An 11,905-nucleotide genomic window follows, 5' to 3' on the forward strand; every position below is an offset into this window, starting at 1 on the left:
TTTCTTCTCTTTTGCTCCATTTTCTGAATACATTGTTCTCTTCCTTTGACGGGTCGACTCATTGGGTGGAGCATCTTCCACAGAACTATTCTGTAACTGCTTTTGGAGTGATGAGGTGGATAAGATGAGTATAAAAAAAAGAGAGATACAAATGCCAGATACATTCTAGTTTTCTATGACAGTGTGTTACATTGAGGTCTGGGCGGGTTGAACAGTGAAAGACGCTTTCTGTCTGCTGAACGAAGCGACAGGATGAAGAGTGAGGAGGAAGAGGAGGAGGAGGAGGAGGAGGAGGAGGAAGAGGAGGAGGAGGAGGAGGAGGAGGGAGTTGGCTGCATGCATCCACCGACCGGATGTCAGAATAAAAGTCTCTTAGTTGGGAGCTGGAGAGCCGAGGAGAGCCGAGGAGAGGGGTCCCGACACTGGAAAAATGTGACCTGCTGCAGCCCTCTGCAACACCCACCCACACACACACACAAACACCTCATCCTGTCCCCCAAGAATGTGAGCACACACACACACACACACTCGTGCACGCCCTCCCTCGGCCTCAGATCCAGATCTTCACACGGCCTCGCTCGCCCTCCCATTCAACATGTGGTTTCACTCTCCACATCCACACACACACATTGTCAAAGACACACACACACACATATGCACGCACATTAACTCTTGTTTCTTTATATTTTTTTTACTTTACACTCTATATTTTTATACGTGGAAATGTTTTGAACACTAATATCTAAACTGTACTGCTGGTTTCTGTCGTGGTAATATCTCGTGTGTCCTTTGGGTGTGTTTTAATAGAAGCCATTATAGGTTACACCCTCACACGGATTTTACATTCCTGTCATGTGAATCGTATTTTACTGTCTTTTTATATATGTGTGAAACAAATAAACATAACAAACACAAACACCAGCATTTACTGACCTGCAACATTATCGCTAAATGTCCAGACACTCCTTTTTTTAATTCTGCACCGCACCAACAGCTCTACTCTGCACCTTTATAGACATGTTTTACTGTATTCTACAAACAATGTACAGCTTTATTCTGCACTTAAGTCTATCTTTTCTTTATTTTTAAACTCTTTACCTCAGTTGTTATCCCACATTATATTCCATATTTGACATTTCTTAATCCCCTGGTCTCTACTATACATCTCCTATATTTTATTATCCAGCACTACATCACTTTTTGCACGACATTCACATTTTTAATAGTCCTGTATCTCAGTTGTTACGCTGCACTATATTCATTTTTAACAGTTTTCTTCATCCCCTGGTATTTTTATATCTAGTATATTTTTTATACTTTATACTTTGTATTACTAACTTGTGCCTTTTTATTAATATGTTTGCACTATGGAACTGTGATGCTGGAAACTTGAATTTCCCTCAGGATCAATAAAGTTACTATCTATCTATCTATCTATCCTGCAGTAAACGGTATCGAAACTACGCCTGCACACAATGAATAGTTCAATTAATTGATTAATCATTAAAGTAAATCACCAAATAGAAGAAATTCACATGACAATTTCCCAAAATGCAAAGTGACATCTTGAGTCCAAACCTCAAATACATTAAAATCACATCAATCAGACAAGAGCAGCATTTCGTCTGGATCCTAAAAAATGAGCCACAAACGAGCTGCAGGAACAGTAACTTCAGTCTGACGGGAATAACAGGAGATGTAATCAAGTTATAAACATATACGTACTGAAAAAAGTTTTAAATGACATTGTGTTACACGGTAGAAAAACTATGTGCAGCTCTCTGCACGACTCTACTGCACACTCACTCACTCACTACATTAAAGGGAGCATCAATCATCAAAATTCAGCATACATGCATTCGTCTTTTTACCTTTTTAAACATTACTAATGTCAGCTACAGTGACCAGAATCAGTCAATCATCTAATAATCTTTTCAGGACTCAATAAAACACGTTTACTTCACATGGAAATCTGCCACAGATTTATGATTTCATATGAAGTGATTTCATTCTTAAAGCCGTCCAACAAACTTCAGTAATTTACACATCGCTGAATGGATTGCAAAGTTGATGAAAAAGGAAAATAACATTTAAAAAAGAATGAAGTCAAGACGGTTGTATATATTTATTTCTCAGCTGTCGGAGTACGTCCAAGTCTTGAAACTAGAAACTTAAAGATATATGGCGATCGAAGACGTGGACATGGGTTGTGTGATCCATTAGTATCCTGATAAGATCATACTTGAAGGCTATAATTGCTCAAAATGTATAACTATTATTCAATTGTCCATTGTACATGCAGCTTTAACAGAGATCTAAGAATTAAAAACGTGCAAAGATTTACAGGTAAACATTTGCTTCATCCTTTAAATCTGCTGCTCCGTGACCCCTCAGCATCTCTTACCTTTCCTCAGAGTCCACAGGTGAGGACGGCAGCACGTCAAACACCCTCAGCCTCGGTGTCAGCATCTCAACCTCTTTCACACACACATTAACACTCACACACTCAGTGGTCCCCCCGTTAGTTTTATGGGTGCAGAGCAGCAGGAGGTTTAGCGGCGGCTGCAGAAAACAGGCTTCATCATCCTGCATTGTTGAGTCCAGAGAGGAAGAAGAGGAGGATGAGGAGGAGGAAGAGGCTCTGACCACTGAGTGTCCCCGGGACTGCTGGGGACGGAGGGATGGATGGAGGGAGAGAAGCTGGAGAGAGGAAGAGGAGGAGGAGGAGGAGGAGGAGGAGGAGCACTATCTCCCAGTTCACAGGGCCAGACCGAACCTCCTCACGAGGGAGCCGAGTTATTGAGCCCCCACAAAAATGTGAGGGAGAAAAATACAGAAGAGGGAGGAGAGGGGAGGAGGAGGGGGGGTAACATACTATACATGTGACATCACTCCCTCTCTCCCTCTCTTCCTCTCTCTCTCTCCCAAAAGCCAAAGAACATCTGTAGGGCAGTCCCCTTCCACACAAAACCATGACAACACACACATTCCTGGTTAACACTGTACTTGTGAGGACTGTCCACTGACTGCGTTAGATCCTGACCTCTGACCTATGACCTTCAGCTGCATCAGTAAAGGCCTTAACTAGAATCTGAACCTTAAACTTAACCCTTAAACCCCTTACTCTGACCTTTAACTGACTGCAGTTTCTGTGTTTTAGCCCTAAACAGTTGTAGCTTTACATTAAAGCTGTCAAAGTTAACACAATACAATTTGTTTTAACGCCACTAATTTCTTTAATGCAACTTGCTATTGTTAGATTGTAGCGAAAATGTCCAAAAAAGGTCTGAAAAAAAAAAAACGGTTAAAAAAAAGTGTCGGAAAAAAGTCGGAAAAATGTCAAAAAAAAAAGTCTGAAAAAAGTCGGAAAATGTCAAAAAAAAAATATTCAAAGAAAAGTCTGAAAAAAAAAAAATGTTTAAAAATGTCCGAAAAAAAGTGCAAAAAATGTGCGAAAATGTCCAAAAAATATCCCCAAAAAAGTCGGAAATAAGTCAGAAAATGTCCAAAAAATATTCGAAAAAAAGTCTGAAAAAGGTAAAAAAAAAAAAAAAAAAAAACAGTCCAAAAAATGCTTAAAAATGTCCGAAAAAAGTCGGAAAAATTTCAAAAAAGGTCTGACAAATGTAAAAAAAAAGTCGGAAAAATGTCCGAAAAAAGTCTGGCGAGGACCTCTAGATATGTGAATGTAAATGTGTTCTATGGGTACCCACGAGTCTCCCCTTTACAGACATGCCCACTTTATGATAATCACATGCAGTTTGGGGCAAGTCATAGTCAAGTCAGCACACTGACACACTGACAGCTGTTGTTGCCTGTTGGGCTGCAGTTTGCCATGTTATGATTGGAGCATATTGTTTTATGCTAAATGCAGTACCTGTGAGGGTTTCTGGAGCCCTAGTCACAACATTATGTAAGCAGTTATCATACAATTTTACTTTTGTTTATGTTTTATGTCGCCGTGACACTGTGAAGAGAAGCACATAATGAAAGATGCCGCTTCTCTCTGAAATGACCTCTGATTGGTCAAAGTCTCCCGTCACTAGGCTAGATGTTCTAAAGCTGAAAACAGAGCCATGAGGAGGTCTAGTTTTCTCTCAGAACACTTGAATTACAATATGCTGAAAGGTTATTATGAAATTTTTGCCTGATGATACCAAAAATATTCTGCCTACTGCAGGTTTAAAAGGTTATATGAAGGATTCATTTAAACCATGCACAAGAAATATGAATCTTCTCATCTGACTCTCAGCCAGAAAGTGAATATCATTTCTTTAAATGTTGAACTATTCCTTCAAGCCGCTTCCTTCTCACAGCTGAGAGGATCTTTTCTCATCTTTCCTCAACTGTCTGTAAAACACAGAGAGCTTTTATCCCTCGTCTCCCTCTTGAAGTTTTTTTCCTGATATTCCCTCTTCCTGCTCTGGGAGAGGCTGTGTCTAATTCCAGATGGGGCCCTGAGGCCGGATGCACTGTGGCCTCATGGGTACGGCCTTCCTCACGCCCTCGCGCCCTTTCTCTCTCCCCCCCTCCTCCTCCCACCCCGGCCCCTTCCTCGGACACACCCCGACAGGTCCGATCTGGGTGGTCCGACCCGCCGAAGACACGAACCAGACGTGAGGCACGTCATACGTACTCGTATGTAACGAGCTGGCATTCCAACAACAAGTCAAGATGCACACTTAGAGAGGACAGGATGTTATGTAACGTGGCTACTTCTGTAATCAGTGCAGCTCTTCAGACATTCAAAGTTGGAGAGAAAATGAAAAAAGGGAGAAAGGCAGAGGGAGAAGATGGAGATGCACCCGAAGGCGAACATTCCTCATTACTGAAAACATGTCGCTGACTCAGAGAGAAACGCCACCGACAGCCGCAATCATGTGTTTCTCCTCACAATGTCACGGCGACGTAAACTGCAATTTCCTCTAAATTGACTTGAATTGTACGTTAACTGTGTTGTGACTAGGGCTGTCAATCAATACAGATATGTAATAGATTATCCGCACATTTTTTATCTGTTCAAAATGAACCTTAAAGGGAGATTTGTCATGTATTTAATCCTCTTATCAACATGGGAGTGGACCAATCAGATGCCTCCCTGCTCGTTCTCTACCCTTGGCGTGCACCAGCCTGAACTCAAAGCGTGTTGCCGCCGCACGTTTCCTGGAGAATGGAAGAGAAAACTCAGCCCTGTAGTAGCACTGCCGCGGTTACTGGTCATGAGGTAGCGTTGTTGAGTTGAGGTCCTCTCTCCGCTCTGTGTCTGTGAAGTAGTTACGACGCTCGTGCATGTGTGTGTGGGGGGGCGTTGCCTTGGAAGGAGCCCCGAGGGGCGGGGGGGGGTTTAGACGGAGCTCCTGAGGCGATGCTACTTTCACATTATGCTAGCTTTCCAACATCGTCCACCCTATCTTTAAATATTACAGTTACACAGAAAGTTGTGACTTCCTACTACACGTGGTGTTTGTTGTCAAAACTAAGAGCCAATCAGCTCTTTGATCAGGCGACAGCCAGGCGTTTCCCATCATGCACCGGGTCTTGCAGTTGGTGGAGAGCAACTGCGGCGCCTGGCTCTAAAAACTGCGGCCGCCTCGATCCACGTGTGCATGACGTCAGAGCAAGTCGGGATCAAGTCGGACACAAATCTAACCGGAGTGCATTGTAGGCCTGTCTCGTCTCCAACGAGCCTGATAATGCATGTTTCAAAATATTCTAAAAGTCTATTTGCAAATGTTTTATGAGGAAGGAAATGCATCCAGGGGATCTGTTCAGCCTCAGCTTTACACAGAGTTAGATTTAGGTGAGAAACACTGAATGTAAACAGAACTATGTTCCAGGTAAACTCCACCAGGTGACATGTTTAAACATGGAGGTGAATCAGCAGGAAGAACAGTCACAGAGACACATATATTTAAGCCTTTTTTGCAGTCATATGCACAGCCTCACCATTCCTCCGACACACTCACACACACACACACACTATCTTCCTGGCTCCCTGCTGTCCTATTTTCCGCGGTGCCGTGACCCATTTCCACGCGCTGCTCAGAAACAGGGTCTACATACATCAATGACACAGGATGGTCCTGAAAAGCTGCAGGCCTCCCGTCGCCACATAAACACAGCCGACACCACCTTTGTCTGCTTATTCCCTCCTCTTCCCATCAAGCACAACTGGCTGGAGACCTTGTGCACTGAGTATAATGGACGTCTAATGAGAGGCTGAGAGGAATGTTCCGCATTCAGGCCATTTGCAATAATGTTCCAGGGCAAAGACAGAGAGAGTGCGTACAGTATATCTCTACGCAAGACTCCATAAAGACTTCCTATGATTTAACGAGTGTGCGTCCGTTTGTCTTCATGCCTTGTATATTTCTTTCATGTGGTGAGAAATGATGTTCGGCCCACCTTGAAGCCGCTTTTGCTCTTCTTGCAGCAGAGGCAGGCCAGCATGAGGAAGACGACGGTGAAGAGGCCCGAGAGGGAGATGGCCACCACGGACAGGGACGACGACCAGGACAGCTCACTCAGCGGAGCGCCATCTGCAGGACACAAGAGTTACAGACTACGTTAATGTGATCTAATGCATGTTGAAGCACATTAGATTACAACAGTAAAAGGATTATACAGCAGCTCATGAACTGACTGCTTCCTCAGGAGATCTCTATATTCCCGTTTAGCGACATTCACGTTTGATTTATAGCTCGCCTTCATGTTTCTGCTCTAAAATGAAACGCTCTGAAACATCCCAGCCCCGTAGGACGGATCAACACCTCTGCAGGCTAAAGATGCACGTGCTGATTTATCACCTTTACCTGGTAACAGAAGCAGATCTTTTGCACTTACTGGCTTTTTCTAACGTTGTAAAACAGCACTGTGAGGGTGATTTGCAAATATAAAAAATTAACTTTGAACTATCTCTAAATTTAATTACTTTTACCCAAATAAATGGGACTTTTTTTCATAATGAGGATTCAGTTGGAAGATTAAACTTTGTTATTTTCCACTGTGTCACTGCACCTCAGAAACAACCTCTGCTTAGGACATACCACATGCCCCGGAGATAAATCTGAGACTTTTACGTGGACAGAATACCTTAAAACTGCAAGTGCTGCAGGAATGAGTCCTAAAACCCTAAAAAAATAGATAATATAAGTAAGTAATAATATAAGTAATAAATAAGTCCTAAAAAAGAAATGTGTAAAGAAAAGAATACAGAAATAAATAAATAAGGGGTGAAATGCAAAGGGAAAATCATGCATAAATAAATAAATAAATAAATACTTTTAAAAATAGATATAAAATTAAAAAAGTTAAAGAATTAATACAAATAAATAAACAATAAAGAGAAAATTAAACAGAAAAAGTAATGTGAATTAATACAAACATAAATAAAGAAGCAAATTAAAATTGAAATACCAATTGATATGATTTATTTTGTCACATTTTATCAATTAATTAATGGCTACATTTGTTTTTAATATTATTTTTGCTAGATTTAATGACATATTTATTTATTTATCAAGTCATTTATTTATTTATTAATTTAATTTTTGATTTTGGGAGGTTCCGTCCTGCACAGAAATAGGGTCCAGGTTGAAAAATACCAAAGTTACCCTTTAAGAATAGAACATGTAGCAGTAAGAACCTTTTATTTATTCATCCGTAGAGACAGAAGGCGAGTTGACGTGCAACCAAACAAAGTCCCAAGTTGAACATTGGACATGGTGATTTCCTTAAACCATTATGGTAACACCCAAAAGAAATGCTTTCTAACCACACAACTCTGTAACGTGAAAACAGAGTAATAAAACACAATGAAAGCCAGTGAAGTCACCCTGGAGGACACTCTGGCACCACATGGCTGAAGATTAAGATAAAACAGCTCCCATGTGTCCTGAACGCTAAATCACTTTTTCAGGAGGATTTCTCTGCAAAAACAAGAAATTTGGTGATTTAATTAAAAGCGAGATGCAGTTATTATATTAATGATTGAATATTAATGCAGTTTACTAACAGTATTTACACACACTAGTTCTGCCTGAAGCCCAACAGAAGATTTCTCTGTTGAGTTATTGTCTTACAGGCAGACTCGCCAACCCTCCTGATTTTCCCAGGAGACTCTTGTTTTACATTCCCCTCTCCCGGTTTCCTCCCGGCGTCACAATTCTCCCATTTTTCACACCTTTTTTTCCTTTTTGTTATCACAACCTGTTTCTGGTGCTTTACAGCGTGTATAAGCTCTACTGTTTCCACCCAGACAGCAATACAGTTACACCAAATGTGGTTTCCCAGCGGATGAGAGCTGTTTACGACAAAGCAAGTTTGAGCTGCGCTCGCCGCAGTGGTGTCGTTGTCGCGTTGTGTCTGAAAGGACCTTCAGTGAGTGAGAGACGGAGAGAGAAATGTAGAGAACTAAGAGAAAGAAATACTCAAGCAGAGGCAAAGAAATTATAAAAACTAGGGCTGTCGATTAAAATATTTAATCGCGATTAATCACAAATTAATTTTTATCTGTTCAAAATGTACCTTAATAGGAGATTTAATACTCTTATCAACATGGGAGTGGACAAATATGCTGCTTTATGCAAATGTGTGTATATATTTATTATTAGAAATCAATTAACAACACAAAACAATGACAGATATTGATCCAGAAACCGTCACAGGTACTGCATTTAGCATAAAACAATATGCTCCAATCATAACATGGCAAACTGCAGCCCAACAGGCAACAACAGCTGTCAGTGTGTCAGTGTGCTGACTTGACTATGACTTGCCCCAAACTGCATGTGATTATCATAAAGTGGGCATGTCTGTAAAGGGGAGACTCGTGGGTACCCATAGAACCCATTTTCATTCACACTTCTGGAGGTCAGAGGTCAAGGGACCCCTTTGAAAATGGCCATTACAGTTTTTCCTCGACAAAATTTAGCGCAAGTTTGGAGCGTTATTTAACCTCCTTCGTGACCAGCTAGTATGACATGATTGGTACCAATGGATTCATCAGGTTTTATAGTTTCATATGATACCAGTATCAGTATCTAACTCTAACTTTAAAACTGAGCTACAACCTCCGAAATATTGATTGCGTAGTGCTGTTAAAACGAATTTGCCTCAAGTTCGGCGAGTACGACCTCTCGGCTCTGAGCCTCGTTCTGTATCTACGAAGACAATTTTCAGACTTTTGACGGTTTAAATTATCCTTCATGTGTGCCGCCTCGTGCACGCTGTCCAATCTCATAAATAATATCTCGTTCCCAATTTTGGGGGCATTTTTTGAGCGGCGGATGATTTATTTCTCTGCGGTGGCTTTTTCCGAAATGCAACGGTTACCACGGAAACAGATTGGACGGACAGCCATGCAGGGTTGCCTTCAGCTGTAAATCTCTCACACGGATTCATGCCAGCAGCAGTGCCACCCAGCTCCACACACACACACACACACACAGATATATATCCATAATAAACAGAGCACAGAGAGTCATTCCTGCTGCCAGTTTACGCTGATCCTCTGAAAGCTGCTGCGACCGGCTCTCAGCGAGCATCAGGCTCTTAGTATAATTGGACGGAGGGGCGAACGCTGTTGTTTAGGAGGCCGGCTGGCAGAACGTAGGAGGACAAGAATAGAAAAACATGCAAATTTAACAGTTAAATGCAGGATTAGCTGCACAGCTCTGGGGTTTCTGCAACATTCATTTTTCACTCGTATGGGCGAAATAAAAACAGGAAGAGTGTCCATATAAAGTGCAATATGATGCCACATGAAGCTGAGCGGGAGGAGGAGGAAGAGGGAAACGCCAGCTTTGCTAAAATCAGTCAATAACTCTTTAGTGCTTTGAAACGCTACACAAGAAGATTCAGATTTAATGACTCTTTATTTGTCAGGGGGGTAATTACAGCGAGCAGAGACGTATTCTGGCTCTGTTGTGGTTTATTTAAAACTCCCTCGCTTACAAATCCCGTCTCCCCCAGCAGCAGCACAGGAGGCAGAGTGTGACGGGGGACAGGTCCACGTGCAGTCGCAATGAAAACATTAAAGTCCAGCTGATACACTTGTACACTATTATTGTAATTCTATTCTATGACTTTATACGAAACGCTTGTGGTTGTGTTGAGGAAAATCATCCTGATTGGGATTAAAATAAGTACATAATCGAAGTAAAATACGTACGTAAACAACATAATAGAGGCACAGGAAACACGTCACAAACGTCACAACAGCAGTCTCCTGGTTGAAAGTCCTGTGTTTGTTGGACCCATCCATCGTCCCCAACAAATGCATTAGTTCCTCCTGTTTGAGTAACGTTTGCTAAAAACTACAGCGCCCAGCAGCGTCTTGGCTTTTCTCAAATTTAAAGTGACCCATTTTTAAAGGTTTACAATAAATCTACTGTTGGAAGCAAGAAGAAAATACCGAGACATTTTCTACTGAAACTATATTTAATCGCAAATGAGTCGAACATTTTTGAATCTGTTCAAGTGGGCAAATATGCTGCTTTATGCAAATGTATGTATATATTTATTATTGGAAATCAATTAACAACACAAAACAATGACAGATATTGATCCAGAAACCCTCACAGGTACTGCATTTAGCATAAAACAATATGCTCCAATCATAACATGGCAAACTGCAGCCCAACAGGCAACAACAGCTGTCAGTGTGTCAGTGTGCTGACTTGACTATGACTTGCCCCAAACTACATGTGATTATCATAAAGTGGGCATGTCTGTAAAGGGGAGACTCGTGGGTACCCATAGAACCCATTTACATTCACTGATCTGGAGGCCAGAGGTCAAGGGACCCCTTTGAAAATGGACATGACAGTTTTTTCTTCACCAACATTTAGCGCAAGTTATTTAACCTCCTTCACGAGTTTTTCAAATATTTTTTTTAGATTTTTCAGACTTTTTTGGGACTTTTGGGAATTTTTTTTAGATTTTTGCGGACATTTTTAAACATTTTTTTTATTTAATTTTTCAGACTTTTTTTCGGATATTTTTTGGACATTCTTCAAATGTTTTCGGACATTTAAAAAACAGAATTGGACATTTTTCAGACTTTTTTTGGACACATTCACATATCTGGAGGTCAGAGGTCAAAGGACCCCTTTGAAAATGGACTTGCCAGTTTTTTCTTCACCAAAATGTAGCGTAAGTTTGGAGCGATATTTAACTTCCTTCACAACAAGCTTGTATGACATGGTTGGTACCGATTGATTCATTAGGTTTTATAGTTTACTATGATACCAGGATCTTCACTCTATCAACTGAGTTTATTGAACAGCAGTAAGACACCTTTGTTCTACCTGAATCCTCCCGGTGTGCCAAAGCAGGCCGGTAAGGAGGAGGAAGTGCTGAGCGTAGGAGAGGAGTGAGGAATCTGGAGGAGAATGAAAGATCTCATATCTAATCTTAAAGCTGAGCTCCAGTGGAGTACCCGGTGAGGTGTAGAGTAGGCAGGTGCAGAAACCAGCTTAGTGCAGCAGTTAGGAAGTTGGCTAGCAGAGGAGAGGAGAGAGAAAATCATTGAAATATACTGGTGCAGTCATGTGATGCTGCCATACAGCATCTTATTTGGCCAGTCAGCTATTGTACAGCTAAGACGTTAAACATCCTCTCTTTCTGTAGCTGAGATGAGCTGGACGCCCAAAAACAGTGTTTTCCTCCCGAGCTGCTGCGTAAAATCAATGTCATTGACTGCTAATCTTAATGAAATAGAGGATTCTCCCTCTTGTTAGCTGTAATGATCCAAAGAGACAAATGTCTCCTGCTAAGGGCCACTTAGTTCACGAGGACATGTCCCTCCAGAGAGCTTCATTAACAGCTAAAACACGAGAAGGTGGGACGTCAGAGCTGCTGCATCTTTTCTCTCTTTTTACTACTTGATGTCAGCAGCTCGAGC

General features: G+C 41.4%; 1 protein-coding gene across 4 annotated transcripts in view; it reads right to left on the reverse strand.

The window, feature by feature from the left end:
• The window catches only part of aatkb (apoptosis-associated tyrosine kinase b), a 61,973-nt gene that overhangs the window by 21,641 nt on the left and 28,427 nt on the right, over positions 1-11,905 (reverse strand). For 3 of the 4 annotated variants that reach the window (XM_037754114.1, XM_037754113.1, XM_037754112.1), the window contains one exon: positions 6,406-6,539. In XM_037754114.1, coding sequence (XP_037610042.1) covers positions 6,406-6,450 — 45 coding nt within the window. In that variant the 5' untranslated portion in view covers positions 6,451-6,539. Of the gene's footprint in view, positions 1-2,404; positions 2,781-6,405; positions 6,540-11,905 lie in introns of those variants that run through there. The other variant, XM_037754115.1, reaches the window with a different exon arrangement.

This window comes from Sebastes umbrosus, chromosome 20 (genome assembly GCF_015220745.1).
Source record: "Sebastes umbrosus isolate fSebUmb1 chromosome 20, fSebUmb1.pri, whole genome shotgun sequence".
NCBI classification, from domain to species: Eukaryota; Metazoa; Chordata; class Actinopteri; order Perciformes; family Sebastidae; genus Sebastes; species Sebastes umbrosus.